Source organism: Corvus brachyrhynchos, unplaced genomic scaffold, assembly GCF_000691975.1.
Source record: "Corvus brachyrhynchos isolate BGI_N302 unplaced genomic scaffold, ASM69197v1 scaffold245, whole genome shotgun sequence".
Taxonomy (NCBI): domain Eukaryota; kingdom Metazoa; phylum Chordata; class Aves; order Passeriformes; family Corvidae; genus Corvus; species Corvus brachyrhynchos.
Genome location: NW_008238988.1, coordinates 2,846,398 through 2,862,918, shown reverse-complemented (window position 1 = coordinate 2,862,918; position 16,521 = coordinate 2,846,398). Strand labels below are relative to the sequence as shown.

Below are 16,521 nucleotides of genomic sequence, written 5' to 3'. Positions count from 1 at the left end.
TAAAAGCAAGCCATGTGTCAAAGGGAGGAGGAGGAAGGAAGAGGCCAGCAGGACGGCCAGTGCTGGAGCCATGGATGTTTACCTCGTGCTGTGTATCAGTGACCTTGAGGGTGATGCCATTATCTAATGATGCCAAATTGTAGGAGGCACAGAACAAATTAATTACAAATGGGAGATTAGCCTTACGGTCTGATAAGCAGCTCACGGAGTTCAATGGAGAGAAGTTTTAATGAGATTAAGTGACAAAGCCATCACTTAGAAGGAAGCATTAAACAGACTACAGACAAGGAGAAAGAACTGGGGGCGAAGGCAGAGAACTATTAAAACCATCTGTGTTATTAAAAGAGGAGTAAACAAGGCCTGTGCCTCTCAGGGAGAAATGGGGATGATAGTAAGGCGTGCTGGCACCGCCGGTGGGAACTGTTCCCGTGAACGTATTGTATGAAGCATCTGAGTCAGACTCGGGGATATTGATGGGAAACCCAGCACAAACTTGGGATTAACACCAGCAGCAAAGCACTGTCTGGCTTGGTATGAATAACTGCAAGCAAGAGCCTTGAGGAGAGGTCCAGGATGAGTAGGATATGGCAAAGGGTTGGAGCTGGCTTGATGGAGAAGAGCTCTGCTTTGGCCCAAGAGCAAAAAGAGGAGGGCACTGGATGGTAGCAATCAAGGAAAGAAACTGGCCAGCAGTTAATATGTCAGGCTCTTAAATAATAATAGCTACTGCTAATGATGAATAATTAAAGCAGACCACTTGGTCCTCCGGCCCTTGCGTATTTCCATTCCTCTAATGCACGGCAGAAGCATCATTTATAGTACATGGCAGGAGGAGTCTTGTGATCACAGGGACTGGCTCTGCTTCATCTCCTACCAAACCCACTGCATCCTTCTCCGTGAGCTATATTTAAAGCTGAGTTCAAATGAAATGGGAATGGGAGCAGCTTTGAATCAGACTGATCAGAGACCTGGAGTGTGGGGATTGCAGATAATGTCTCATGTTCACGTTAGTTACAAGCAATGGGCCAAAACAGTTCCTGAAAAGGAGGAGACACATCTCTTCAGACTTCTGTATGGCTGTGTTACAAAGCAAATGTTAGCCGCGTTTCCTCATCCTTCCTCTCTGAGATGGGACAGGTGCTGGTGGGGTACACGGGGCTGACTGGCATTGTCAGGTGTGTAGTGACTCACTAACACATGAGTTTGACAATTCTCACCTTTCAAATGCATCTAAGTAGGGAAAAGGTTTGGGAACAAAGCAGAGCAGGCCCCTCGCTTGTCTCCCCTCTTCCTCACCCTTCTACCCACCACTTCACCCAAAGGGTAACACCATTGTGAGGGGACTGAAACAAAAAGGAGCAGGCACCAGGCAAAGCAGGGCTGACCCCCCAGACAACACAAAATGGTGGCAATTCTGCATTTAATAGTTCTCCTCACACTGAAATTCGTCCTGCAAGCTCTCCAAGGAAAGGACCTTACTGCTTGCTCTTTTCTTGGCTAGCAAAAGATCCTGATCTTGACTGGGTCTCCAGGCACTACATCTAAAATAAGATCTAAAAACAATAATCAGCCCAGAGCTTTCTTTTCCTGAGAAATCAGGGAGCAATTTGTGCATGTTAAGAAACATATCCAGCAGTGCGGCCTTTCAAAGTCATCTGCTATTCCCTTGACTTCTCTTGCAATGCAGATTATCCAACTGCAGATCCCTGGGTGCTCTCTGGTACACAATTCCAGTAAATATTTACATCCCCTCTCTTCCTATTTTGGGTTAGAATATGCTAAAAGGATGCATAGGGAATGCCTCAGCATTTTACAGACTCTTCACTTTGGTCAGCAAAAGTGAGATCCTTTGGGGATGACAGCTGAAAGTGTGTTGCAATCTCACCTTTCTGGAAAGATTCAAACCCCTACAGTTAAATCTGCTTTTAAAAACTGCACAAAACCCAAGTGTGTGGCAGAAGCTTCTTTGGAGACTTGATTTTTCAAATCCGTTTCCCTTCGGGGGGGTTACCTGAGATAAGACAACAGAGACAGACTCTCACACCTGGGTGGACCTGGATGTGAGACCCCAAGGAAACCCAAGCAGAGGTTTGGGTGGGCTGTGTGTCCTTCTGATGGCCCTGGGCAATGGGGACCAGGACCTCGGGGTTCACCACGGCACAACCCAGCAGGGACATCTATAGAGATAAACCCCAACAGTCACAATCATGGAATGCTGGAAGTGGATGGGATGGTTTTACCCTTGGGTCTGCTGGGGAAGGCACAGGGGCTTGATCTGCTTTTGGCTACAGAAACAGGAAGCAGCATTGGAGCACTGGACTCTGCAGGAGCCCAAAGAAATCAAGAATATGGTATTTGGATGCAGCTGCTGAGCACAGCTGGACATGCTGATGTTGGGTTTGCAAAAGCCCAGGCAGTTCCTGCTGCATGTGTCCCTGCTGCACGACTGTGCCCTTGCTTTCTCTGCAAAACCTCCACTTAGCAGCACTGGAAACTCTCTCCTGAGCAAGCAGGGAGCAAGCAGGAGATGGCTTAGGTAGAGGGTTATACAGACAGGTATGACATGGGTCTATGCCTGATTCAATTCCACAAATAGAATCTGCAGCTCTGAACTCCAGCCTTGCCCACAGGGCAGAAACAAAGCTCTCATCTGAATAAATCCTGAAAATCTCATCTGCCAGCATCTCCAAACAAGTGCAACAACAACAGGAGCTGCAGCCAAGTGCTCTGAATATTTCCTTGCAGAATACCCAGGAGAGCAGAGCTATATGTAACAGAGATATTTACACAGTGTTTGAGACAACATTTCTACTCTTAGCAGACACAGAGGTGCCAGGAAATGATTCTACTCCCTAGGCAGGATTCAAACCACAGCACTGCCAGGCCTGTGAGGCCATGGTTATCACATTGATCTTTTCAACCCCCCTCCATGCAGCATCAGCATGAGCTAAGTGACCACTGCTCATCCAGACACTCCTCTTAGCTGCTGCTGTGGGGTTGTACTGCAGTGAACACTGCAAAGGCAATGCTCCTGCTCAGACTGTCCCTGAGAAGTGCCAGATCCCAGCCATGCTAAGGAATAGGCTTCAGTTCCCTCCCCTCCTTCACATGTAGTGGTGTAATGCAGAACAGTTTGATGAGCCATTGTTGGCCTCCTTCTGTGGGATTTGAAGTGGAGGGAAGAGGGGGAATAGCTGCAGACAGCTGCCCAGATTGGTCAGGAAAAGGGGCTCTCACCTGGAGAGGAAGCACTGAGGGAAGGCACTGATTTAACTTAACAAGGAGTGCAGGGACAGAAGGAAGCAAGACTCCTTTAAAAGGGGTAAGAGATGGCATGTTCCCCAGACAGATGTGTCTGACAAAGGTTAATCTTTCAGTCTGCATGGCTCTACATGCTCTACGTGTTGATCCATCAATGCCTCTGACCCTAAGCAGAGGCCTGCTGGCCATTCCCTGCTCTTTGCAATGCCTCCCCTCAAAGGGAAGGTCTCACATCCCAAACTGAGCTAACCTGGACCCACAAACATCACCAAAGACACCCCGGTGTGCACAGCCAAAACATCCACTCTCTCCTTTACCAAAGGCTTGCACCTGGCAGCCGCTGGCACTTCGGGGGTGGGATCACTGCCCGACTCCCTGTGAGCTCTGTGACAGCGGGACATTTGGCTAACACATCCTTCAGCATTTTTCCTCCAGCACCCTCATTTATTTCCTTTTGCAATGTCATTTTGCCCAGCCAGCTCAATGAATAATTCAGCAACATTAAGCACATGCCAAAGCCGTTTCGGCTCTTAGTAGGATCAGTTCTTTGGTCTATTTCTCCATTTAAACTTCATTCCAACATAATCTCCCCTTCATTGCCGCTGGAAGAGCAAGATCTATAAGTAAAAAGCACACTGCCATAGTTATATGGAAATATAACTATATATATGGAAATTCCCTCTTTGATAGGAATGGTGTGCTGCTAATCATTCTGCTGGATGCCTTGCTGCTTCTGCTAATGATGGAAAACCCCACTATTTTCTTTACAGACATGGATGTAGGGCTCAATAACCACGCAATAAGGATGATCTCACAAACCAGAATTCAGAAAAAACGTGAGGTCATTTCCCAGTTTTGTTGTGTGTTCCTGATGTTGTTGCAGTGAAAGCAATTCATCACACCCAGGAAATCAATTACTCAATCATACAACAAATTAGCCAATACCAGTCCTTTTTCAGCAGCTTTTCAAGACAAAAGGGTGTGCACGTGTAGTGGGGTCAGTGTGTGATATCCAGCTGCAATAATTGTCTGTGCACATGAAGGGTAAGGTGAGTGCTCATTTCAGAAGGCACAACTGCTACTATAGCTTTTATTAAATCCCACTCATTTTGTCACTCCCTGGTTGGAGCAATAAGCCTTTCACTTTCAGCTAAGAGTGAAACATGGCCCCGTTTTTCCAGCAGCAACAGCAGCAGCAAAGCTCCAGTGCAGGAAACCCAGAAAATCAGGGAAGACAGCCTGTTCTCTCACTTTGGGAAGTAACTTCCAATTCTTTGGAACAACAATTCTACTTAACCTAAGCAAGTAAGCACAGCTGCTCCTGTTTCAGTGTTTCAATGCTACATTAGCTGACAAAGTAACCTTCAGAAATCCTGACTATTAATCTCTGCTGGCTTTTCTGCAGGCTCCCCTACCTCTTTTGTTGCTCAGATACAGACCTTGTTTTGTTGATGCTATCAGCATTTCATGAGGATGTATGCAGGGACCCCCCACACGCTCCTCTGTAAGGAACTGTCTCTATTTCTAAAAGAGAGCAGAAAAGCCTGTCTGTGCAATGCCTGCCTCTGCCAACAGCACACACTGAGTGAGCAGAGATCCTGGGCTGCTTTTTTGTGAGTTGCTCAGAAAACAGTGTCTCTGGGATTGTCAGAGGCTGGATTTTGGTCTCACACCACTGTGGATCCCAAGTAGCACCAAGCAAGGTAGAAAGCTTGTACCAGCCAGGCCATGGTGGTACCAGGCCCTGGAAATCTGACTTCCTTTCATCCCTTGAATTTCACAGTCTCAGTGCACCTTCTATTCAAAAGATAAGAAGCTATTTAAAAAAATACATTTTTCTCATTTGAATGAAATATGCTGCTCTCATCCCAGATGGATGATGTAGCAACATCAAAAGCTGTTTCCCTGGCAAATTATTCTTTAGGATCCAGTTTGAAAAAGGATAGTCTTTACTGAGAGTCCTACTTTACCTGGCAATCTGGATAGTCAAATGACAAATCCTTAAGGCAAGCTCCATTTGCTGCCTTGGAAGCCTTATTTCTCCCTTTCTAAGACACGGATTTTTGCAAAGGTAATACTGATTATCTGTGTCCTTTTAGTGCCTCTCAAGTTACCCCAGCTTACAAGACTCCTGAAGTCACCTCTCACTGTAGTTTGCACTTTCATGAACCAAGTTGTGGATTATTTTGATATGTACTGGGAGAAATCTTGTACATCTTTTCCAGTGATGTTGGAGAGTTGCAGGAAAATATTGGAGGATTGGCAGCACCCAGATGGACATAATCAGTTCCCAGGTTACAGGAGACTCTGCAGAGTCAGGAAGCTGCACTCGTGAAGCAAACTCCAACACCAGCCAAAATCTTTGGAAGAGATCATTGATTCCATATAAAATCTTGTGGCACCAGCTGGGAAAGGGTTTCTCTGAGCAAGGGATATCAAAGGGTTTTCAGTGCACAGACCGAAAGAGTGAGTCAAGTAGAAGCTGCAAGGAAGATGAACCCCAAAAACAGAGGCTCTGGCACCAAAGCAACCCAACTGGCAGGACTTTTTCCCCACAACAGATCCACTGCTGTGTAAGGTAGCTGCAAATCAGTCATGTTTTTTGTCTTCTAAGCCCTGAATATGCAGGAAACAATCACTCAGTCATCTTGAGTGGAGCAACACCTATTTCAGAAGCACAAGGAGCTTTGTATACCAGATTTTCACAAATGAGGCTCAGCTGGAGCCTCCCAGCCCCAGAGCACATGTGAAACTGGTCATCACCACAGAAAAGACAAACCTTCACCTTCATTTCTACAGCTGGTTTAAGCAACCCTGACATCCTCAAATACCCCCACCACAGGCAGGTTTGCATCTGGCAGACCTGTGGTGGGGGCAGAAGATTATTGGCATCCAAACCAACCTGTCTTCTTGTGGCATTAGGGTTTTTTTCCATACTTGTTTGTATTCCTCACACACAAATGAAACACCAGAATGACCTCTCACTGCTACAGTTCTCATGAAACCACTGAGCTGCTCTCAGAGCCAGAGGGGGAAGAGGATATTTATGATATCTCTGTGAAAGAAAATAGCAGACTAAATTGCCCAGGTTGGGTAAAGGTCAAGAGAGTTAGAAAAAACTATACTGCAGAGGAATACAACAAATAAAAGTGGTAACCAAGGTAAGATTAAGAGCCGAAGTGACAAGAACACGAGATGCTTCCTTCAGGCAGGAATTCAAGCCCTTTGGATTGTTGTATCATTGCATGACCCTTAATTTCTATATTGTTCTGAACGGACATGAACTCAGCAGCTCCCCAAAGAAAACAAAAAAATAAATCCCCTTTTCAGTCAATATAGCTATTATGTCCCAATCAGCAATGCACTCTCAGAAGCTAAGGAAAAACACCAGGAAAATCAATACCCACCTCCAGGTTTTATTCCTAATGGAAATCTATCACACACCCACCCTTCACTACAGTCAAATACATTAATTTTAACCTCATGATATCTACCAGACACAAATAGCAATACCCAAGGAAGTCCTTATTCTGCTGAACATCTGAGGAATTACAGCCAACAGGTTCGGGAATTTGTATTCCACCTCTCATTGAGACCTAGAAGTGTATTTTGTATCATAAGAGCTTAATCTTAAATTTAAATCTGACCTGAAACGAGTCCAAACTCTTCAAATGAATTAGTCAATGAAACTGGTGAAAAAAACATAATTCCCAGCTCGCAGAGAATTTCAGAAGTAGCATTTCTAGATCAGAAAACAAAGCATTCCAGAAGTTCCCTGCAAAACACTAAATTTATGAGAAAACTGCACTAATAAGAAAAATATTCTGTTTTAACAAAAGAAACATATTTTGACTTTTCCTTCACCTAATCTGTATTCCACTGCATAAACTTCCCTAAGCAGCTTCTGAGCTAAAACCTTGAATTGTTATGGATGCCTCATCCCTGGAAGTGTTCAAGGCCAGCTGGTCTAGTGGAAAGTGTCCCTGCCCATGGCAGGAGGTTGGAACAAGATGATCTTTAAGATCCCTTCCAATCCAAACCATTCTGTGATTCTATGAAAGATTTTTTAATATAATTTACAAAAAAAAAAAAAACAAACTTGCAGGTTGCATAATTTTTCTCCTTCATTATTTATGACTTGGGGTTTGTTTTTTTCCCTGTTTCTCTATGCCCGGAGTAAACAACCCCCCCTTACTTATATTGTGTCAGCCACAGAAAATCTATCATTGCTATCCCCATAGGAGGTGGATTTCTCTGTCCATGACAAATCTCAGATCTGCTGGAATATCTAGGCAAAGCATCCCTACATCCAGGCATCTGCAAACTCTGGCCACCATCAGATTGTCAGTGTCTGAAAGCTAAGTCACTGATCCCTGATACCAGCAGACACCAAAAGGAACTCTGCGTCAAGATTTTGACTTTTAAAATGTGTTTAAGCTATGAGCGATTCTGCACTTGAGGTGTGCCTGAATTACAGAAAAATCACTCGTGAAAAGAGCAGTTGTTTCCTTCCAGCCTTTCCCAGGAGCAGAACTGAGCCAGCTTTGGGTGCTCAGCTTGGTGGGGCATGGACATACACATGGATATGGATATGGATATAGCAAGCTGTGGACTCACAGAGACAAGTCTTTGCACATAACACATCTTTCCTCTCCATTCGTCGTGTCAGCAGGTTCCTATTTGTCTACAGCTCCTCCCCCAGCTTGCTGTGCTTGGCCTGGACTTTGCTACTCGTGGCCTTGATACTTAAACACTTGACACAACCATCAGGTCCCTGCATACAGTTAAACAAGTAGTTTTCTGGGGTTTGTTTGTTTGTTTTTCTGATGGTCACTCTGTAATTTTGATCTGGCAGAAAGATTTCATAAACACCATTCTGTATCATATCTGTCAGAAAGGTATGCTTCTGTCTGAGTGCTGAGACTGATGACAGCTCTTCAGAGGCTGTCCCTTGCTCTGAAAGGGAAGATACATAAAAACGGAAGGATAAAGCCTATAATTTTTTATAGCTCAGTACTTAACACTCACAGGCAGTGGAGTAGACAGCAGTCCCAGGAGAAGACATGTGATCCTCCCACGTTAGAGCTATGCCCAATTTTAAAAGCCCCTCTGAGCATCCAGTTGCCGCATTTAAGATGCTTTGACACACATGCATTAAAAGTTTGACCTTACCCAATAGATGGGGAGTAATTTTCACCCACAGAGACAAGAATCAAGGAAGGGAAGAGATGCTAGATGTGAGGCAGGCCAAATACTCAGGCTATGGATAACACAGGTGGTGGAATGAAGGGGTGAGATTTACTGAGATGTTTCTGAAGGTCATATCGAGGTCATGCTCTGGTGTATGTACATGGTGCTCACTGTGAGAGGGATTATTGCAGTAATCACCACTGATCCCAGCCACTGCCCAACCAAACCATTATCTGGGGGGAAAAAAAATCCCCTGTCTTTGCTTTGTTCTGATCCTTTCCAGGGTTCAGGCATCTCCTCTAAGTGACTGCTCCTCACTGAGGAGACCCTGCTATGCTCCCACCAAACCAGGACTCCAGGAAGAGCTGCAGAGTCAGCACCACTGTGTATCAGCTCTCCTTGTCCCCTCTGCAGAGGGGATAAGCAACACTGCAAACCCCCCTGAGGCCAGAAGGGGCCAAACTCCCTCCTTGCTTCCTGAAAAAGGAGTGAAGGAGAAATCCTGTACAGCGCAGACCCGCTGGGTGCACGCTGCTCATTTCCACCACCATGACCTGCACATCTCAGCTTTCTCCAGCTCAGCTCTGGCTGAGTTATCACAGCTTGATGGGTGTAACAAGCTGTCAGGTGGCAGCAGCTGAACTGCATGAAATGGCTAGAAGTGGGGACGTGGAGCATAGCCTGCAGCAAAGGCAGGAACGTGTAGTGTTGGAGTGAAAGCTCCTCTGGACCCAGGCCCAGAGGAAAGCCAAAGCACAGGGGTTGAATTAAAACCTTTGGATAAGCTGAGATACATGAAGTCACACCAAAGTGAGATGAAAATATAGATTTTTAACTTTTAGTAGAAATATATGCTAAGTGCCTTAAACATTGAAAAGCTGCAGCAAAGAAATCTTAAACACAGTTCTTACTGCAGCAGTGTTACCTTTTCACAGAATACTTTAGACAAAACATAGATGGAACTATACTGTTCACATTTTTTAGATAGAGTGTTCATATAAACAATAAGAGCTGATAGAAACTGTACACACAAATCTATGTAATACCTATGTAATACTTGTTACGACTGTAAGAATTAGACCAGGATGGGTTAAGAAAAGAAAAACTAGAACCGTGTGTTAATTTTATGGGTCAATTAACAAATATAATCCACACTTCTGTAAGTTTAGGGAATAAGAAGAAGAAGAAGCTGTTTTCTGCTCGCTGTTTGCCTGCTGCTGCTACTGCTTGGCCTTATCACATAACCCCTTCAAACTCTGCCTTCAGGAAACTATGAAACTATGAAATAAAGAATTTTAGCAGGACAGCAGCCTCCTCTGCTCTTTCACCCTCGTCCAAAAAGGAAGGGTATCCCATCAAAAGCTCAACAGTGTAGCTGTGAAGTTCCCTCTCCTCCTCCATGGGCAGAGGAAGAGTCAGTGCTGGGATGGGGAAACTCCTCAAATCATAATGGCTAGAGATGATGTCAGGGGCCCAATGGTAGGAAAGAACAGAGGGAACAAGACAGTTCAGGAAGCTCAAAAACATAACCACAGAGGGAAAAAAAAATTAAGAAACCAGAATTGCTTAGCCTAAAGTAAAGGATGGAAGAGTGGCAACAGTTTTTGAGAGACACCTGGGAACTGGCAGAGGATCTGCCAACAGAGGCCTTTCCAAATGAGTCACAAGCATCTGTCGAGAGTGCTCTACCAGGAATTGTGGCTGTGGGCCAGGAGATGGGCTCTTGGGACCTTGTGGAGCTCCTGCCAGCCCGCTCTGTCTGAGCTGCATTGAGTGGCATCTCTCCTTCACCCTGCTCTGCCCCCTGGCAATGGTGCCGTGGTGTCAGCACCAGACTGACCCAGACTTGCAGGCTCCAACTCTCAGCTGCCCCCAAACCTCTGCTTTTGCTGAGAGGATGGACAGGCAGAGCCACCTGATCAAACTGCTTTGAGATCAACAGGTTGGACCAGTGGCCTCCACAGGCCCCTTCCCACCGGAATCGTTCCACGTGGGAGGAAAGTCCACAGAGGTTCTCCAAGCTACTCCAAGATTTCATGGCAAGGCCAGGACTAGGTTCACATGTTTACTTCTCTGGACAGGTTTTATCCCACTCGTCCTACAGCATCACAAGGTGCAGACACTCCACCCCCAGGCAGGACATCCCTCTCCCCTACACCTTTTCCAAGCATGGGCTTTCCAAAGGATGCAAAGCTACTGGAGCCCCATAAAAAGCAAACTGAAGCACAGAAAACAGATGGGCCAGAGTGTGGAGGCACTTACAGCAGATGGCACTAAAATATTAAACTAACATTACCGTATGCTTAAGCCAGCATGCAGATGAGAAACGAGCCTCAGATTGCTAAAGCACCCAACCAAACATCCCCTTCCCACGGAAAAATGCCTCACTAGCAGCTCCTCCAACAGCAGGGATGTGCTAACTCCATGCAGACGATGTTTAGCTGAACAAAAAAGCATTCCCAACAACTTCAAGTCTTTCTGAGATCTCTTCTGGAAAACCATTTCCTTGAGAAACTGTGTAAAATCAGTTTGTCTGTGACACCAAACGGGGGAAAAGCCTACACTGCTTGGTGCTTGTCCATTGTGGGATATCCCTGGACACCATGGGACAGCACAAGAGGCACCAGGAAGGAGGGAAAACATCTTCTTCAACCCAGGCCATTTGCCACTGTCACCCCAAAACCAGAAGTGATCCTGACTGCAGCTTGTGACACTACCCAAGAGACACCAGGACATCACACAGAGACAGGTGGCCCTGAACTTTGGTGTCCCTCATGGGTGCTCAGAGCCACAGCAGCCACCAAGGGTGTATGGTAAGGACACACATTGGTAGGGGACTGACCAGAGTAGTCCTGTGAAAGCCTTTCATAAGGCATCAAAATCAAGATGCTTCATGGCAGGTTGGCACAGGACAGCTTGAGAATAATGCACTTGAAATTATTATTTTATTTGACTGTGTTTCCAGCAGGATCCTGCCTGGAGCCTGGGTCCTGCCAGTTGTGTCATCAAACCTGTGAGTGACAGCCAACCCCACAGCCCCAGGCCTGGGCTTTCCTTTTCCTAAGTGAAATTCTGCCATAAAGCAAAACCCAAATTAAAATAAACATTACTATGAATGTCCACATCCCTTTTTTTTTTATATCCTGAGATCAGGCATCTGATCTGAAAGGTAACAAGCTGCTGCGTATTTCATTAAATGGATCAAGAAGAAGGAATCTCCTAACACTGTCACTGAAGGAGGGGCTGGGGAGAGACATGAAGCTCCAGCGTAAGGGAGATCTCCTCCCAGGACCAGGTCCTCAGGCTGTGGGACACCAGCACAAGGTAAGCTAGGCTACCCTGGCAGAGAGTGACTGACAGGCACCACAAGAGAAGACCCAGCCAAAGAACTCCTTCTCAGCTTGCCTTGATCCAGGCTTCTTCTGGGCTTCTTGCAAAATGCCCCAGGCCAGAGATTTATGTTTCCAGGACAGCACGTATTTTCTGAAATTTTCTGTATGCCCAAGCCACGTGCAAGTCCAGCACAAAATAATTTTGCAAAAGGAATAAAAAGAAAGAAGAAACGGAGCTGGCACCGTCCCCTCCTGCAGTGCCACAGCCAGATATGCTCCAAGCCCTGTTGCATAAGGGCTGTGCCCACCCCTGGGAGGAGATGCCAGCAGTGATGTGAGGGCAGCAACAGCCAAACAGCAGGTGCTTGGCTGCAGCTCTGCCTTCCCCTCTGTGCTCCACAGGAGGAGTTGGCAGCACTAACACAGGTAGCTCTGCTCAGCTCCGGCCAAAGCCAAGCCTGGGGTGCATCAAGCAAACCATCGTTCCGACCATGTGGAAAAGCAGGAGGAGAGGCTGCTTGGTGATTAACGGCGTGGGAATAGCTCCACTCCATCAAATCCTGACAGATCCAGTAAAATGGAGGTAGGAAGTCACGGCCCGTTTTTGTTCTTGCCACTGGATGGCAATAGACGTTAAGCAGAGACCACTGTGCAAACCACACATGCACTTGCCGTGCTCCACCTTGTCATTCAGGGGGTGGCCGTGGTTTCAGCACGGCCAGCAGACACACCAGAGAGGTCCAGAAGCCACAGGCTGGCAGCAACACCACCAGCAAGACTGTTCCCGGGGTCGGGTTGAACGCTGGGCTTTTCCTTTTACACAGCCTTTCCATGTCTTTCCTGCACTCCAAATAAATTTTTGTCTTGCCAGCTCAGAGCAAACTCTTCTGATGAGCCATGCAAAATACATTTAATGCTATGGATGGGGGTGAAAAAACACCTGGTAGGACTACAGTACTGCACTGTGAAATAATTAAGGCTTACATGTGAAACTCATGGGTGACTGTTTTTAAATTACATATACCTGGCTGTGAGCTGGCCAAGGGCCACAGAAAGATCTACAGCGGGGTGTCAAAAACACAGCCAGGTGTGTTGAACAGCTTCATTTCATCTTGTGTAACAAGTAACAGGAAATGACCAATGCTTTTCTGATTTCTGCCTTTCATAAGTACATAGTTGCATCTTGTTAGTATTCTCTTAATGCTAGATAGCTATAACTAAGATAATTCCCTTAAATAATGAATGGTGACGCTGTTCCAACTTTGGGTGACATCACTCTGCTGCACCTCTCTTGTGTGTCACTGCCACTTCTGCCCCTGTTCTCGTCACTTTGGCTGAGTGTGGCCCATGCCAAAGGCCTGCCAGGTGCCTCTGAGTTGGCACATGGTACCAATGCGATGCTGTGATGTAAAACTCTGCCAAGACCTCAAGTTGATGCCATGAAAGCAGTCCCTGTCCCAGTGGATGTGCTCTGCCACATCATTTCCCTGCCAGACAATGTATCTTGGGAGGACCCATGGGGATGCTCTGGTTCCACCAAGCCATTTAACACATCCCTCAGTTCACCTCTGATAACTGATAAAGTGCTGTCTTTCATGTGGATTTCTTGTGGGTTACATGTGGATTCTATGAGTGAGGGACCAGCTCTCCTTTCCCAGGAGAGAAGGAGAGCCCCCATCCACCACCTTTAACATAAAAATTTAAATATTGCCCAGACATAGCAACCCAAACAGCAAATACCTGTGACTGGGAGGCAGTGTAAACTGAACCCTGCCATCACCCAAACTTTCTTATCTTGAGCCCACCTCCCCATATCTAGAAATCAGCTTTGAAAAAAGATACACAACTTTTAGCAACAATACTCTCAAGAGGCTCTATGTTTTTGTTTTCCTTGCCTTAGGACCAGGACCAGGGTGTCTTGAGGGCCAAAAAGCACATACTGAAATAGTCCTCTGTGCACCACTAAGAAGTAATTAGCTATCTTGTAAGGAAAAGTTCCTGCCTCTACTGTCCTAGGGGAATAAAGATAGAAAACATGGACACAGGGACAAAGTCTGCTCATGCACACAGGGATTTTCTTTGACCACCATATGAGAACAAGTCTATGTTAGCATCACTTTAAGCAATGACAGAAATAAAGAGAGTCATGAAACTTAGGCAAAAAAACCTGAATATGATTGAGGGGTACTAAAAATTGTAACAGATCCTGAAATCTCAGAATTGAGGGATAGGCCACTAGCTGTCCAAATCACAGTCCCCAACTACTTTCCCAAATCCAAGACCAAATTTTTCATGTTCTGTCCAGAACAATATACACACACTGGGATTGCAGAGACCCGATGCTAGACTGAAGGAGCAGTATTTAAAGTTAATTTAATCAGCCCTACACTTGTAGGGTTCGGGCAGAGGCTTGTCTAGTCCTGAAAAATGGGCATTTGGTAGGTGGGAAAGCAATGGTTTGAGCTTAGACTATTTGTGAGGGAGATGAGATGCACAGCATGACATTGAGAGCTCTGAGAGTCTGGCAGGAAAACACCCTTACAAGCAATAATCATGTTTCTTATTCAGACTATTAATGTCATTAGTTCATTACCCTCAGAATCAGTATTAACATATTTTGTTTGTGCTGCAGATCTTGCAGCCCTCAGCACATCATGCAAGTTCAGGCTGTTTCCTGCCCAGACTTGCACGCTTGGGTTCCCAGCACGCAGGAAATGGGTTTTAAGTGTGCCACTCACACACGCCCTCCCCATCTCCGGGGCATCATGTGGGACACGCCTGCACAAACGTGGACAGAGGAAAAAGATGCTCATTAAGCAGTGTGGGGGGGATTCTTCCCCTCCCACAATCTCTATCCAGCTGTTTGCAAGGAAGCAGCAGCTCTCTGTGTTGCAAAAACAACACATCTCCTAAGAGACAAGGGCAGTCACTGCCCTCCAGCCCAGCCAGGGGGGACGGCAGAGGGGAGGCAGGGCAGGTGTGGGGCAGTCCCGGTGTCCCTTCCTCCCACACCAGCCTACAAAGCCAGGGCACACAAAGTGCTACTTAAAGCTGACATCTTGCAAAGAATAAGGTGCCTTTTTCTCTCGTGTGGTTTGTGAACCAAGCCCATTACAGGCTGCGGGGACCCCGGCAGTGTCAGCGGTGCAGCGACCACGTGCTGCCCCTTGGTCCTCAGGATTCAGCTCAGACTAAAACCTGGTGGTGTCTCTAGAGGTTTGGTGGGTCCTGTTAGACCACAGTGCCTGGCACAGCAAGCCTGGACCTGGCTGGCTCTGCAATGGCTTTGAAGGGATTCTACAGGGAGAAACCTCTAGCTCACCTGGAAGTGTCCTGCCCTCCCCTTTCACACCACTGGATTCAGGAGGGTGATCTCAGAGGAGCACACAGGATGTTCCCTAAGTCCTGCAAAGCTGGGATGAGCCGCCCACTTCCCTGCACTGGAAGCATCCTCATTATTAAGGATGGAGAGTGTCAGCTGCCATGAAAAAGGTTTGTTTGAACTGCACCAACTCCAGCATTGTAATTCACTGAATGGTTTGAGTTGGAGGTGACCTTAAATATTATTCAGTTCCAACCCCACATCCACAGACAGGGACACTTTGCACTGGACCAGGTTGTTCAAAACCCCATCCATCCTGGCCTTGAACACTTCCAGAAATGCCCAGACTCACCAAACCCAACTCCTCTCTGCCAAATCTTTCTCTTTCTTTTCATAAATGCATCCTGAAAATGTTTACCCCCACACTTCTGAGAGGTGCAGGACCACATCCCTGATTGCACCCCTTCCCTGGGACAAGGCAAGCAGTATTTCAAAGGAAAGATGACCATTTGTTCCTCTTTGTCCTCCAGATGCCTGATGTACAAATCAGCCTTTACGATACTGGGGTTACTGCACCATCCCATATTTATGTTTAAGCCTAAAAATTACTGTTGCTGGTATTTTTTTTTTCCCTAAGAGGATGGGCAGGTCAGTGATGATGTGTGCATGGTCACAGGCACGCCCAACTCCCACCTGAGGGTATCCTGTGCCAGCAGCTCCCCCTGCTCCGCACTACAAACACCTCCCCCGCAAGGAACAGGCGCTTCTCCCTCCCCCTCCTCTCAGCAGCACTGTGAAAACCAACATAACATCTGCATTTACCTTTCTGCTTATTTAAAAACGGCAGTAGGAACGAAGCCAATGGACTTTTTTTGCCAAAGTCCTTGGAAGACACTTTACTTTGGTTAACAACAGTTTCTTCAATGGGTTTCTTCAGGATTACTCTTTCCTTCAGCTCCTCGGTGCTGACGGCAGTCGGGGGCTCAGCAGCTACTTTTGGTGCAACAAAGGAGCTTTTCAGGTAGGACGAGGACTCTGCCAGGTTTTCCCTGTTCATCCTGCTCTCTGTCATTTTACTGGCCTCGTAGTCTGAGGCGTCAGTGCGCGAGTTGTTCTCCTCCTTGATAATGTCCATGACCTTGGGCTTCATCAGAGGGGAGTCCTGCTCCCTCTTTGGGCTCTCCTCAGAGGCCGAAGAGGCATCGCAGGACTCGATGATGAGCTCGCTGTCGAGCTCCGCCTCCCGCTCCTCCCGCAGGATGCTGTACTGGATGGAGGGGGAGGCGGGCGACGGAGGGGGGCCCCCGATGTGGCTGAAGGTCATGTAGTTGGAGTGCAGCACCTCCTCGGCAGCCAGGGGGTCCTCTGAGACCAGCTCGATCTCCGAGTCGCCGGACTCGCGGCCGCTGGGGTCGT

The 16,521-nt window shown here is 46.8% G+C and overlaps 1 protein-coding gene across 1 annotated transcript in view; it reads right to left on the bottom strand.

Moving 5' to 3' along the window:
• The window catches only part of LOC103618825 (reticulon-1), a 51,282-nt gene that overhangs the window by 30,403 nt on the left and 4,358 nt on the right, over positions 1-16,521 (bottom strand). Inside the window, 2 exon segments of the mRNA XM_008637287.2 lie at positions 15,928-16,509; positions 16,512-16,521. The exon segment at positions 16,512-16,521 is cut by the window's right edge and continues 164 nt beyond it. Coding sequence (XP_008635509.1) covers positions 15,928-16,509; positions 16,512-16,521 — 592 coding nt within the window.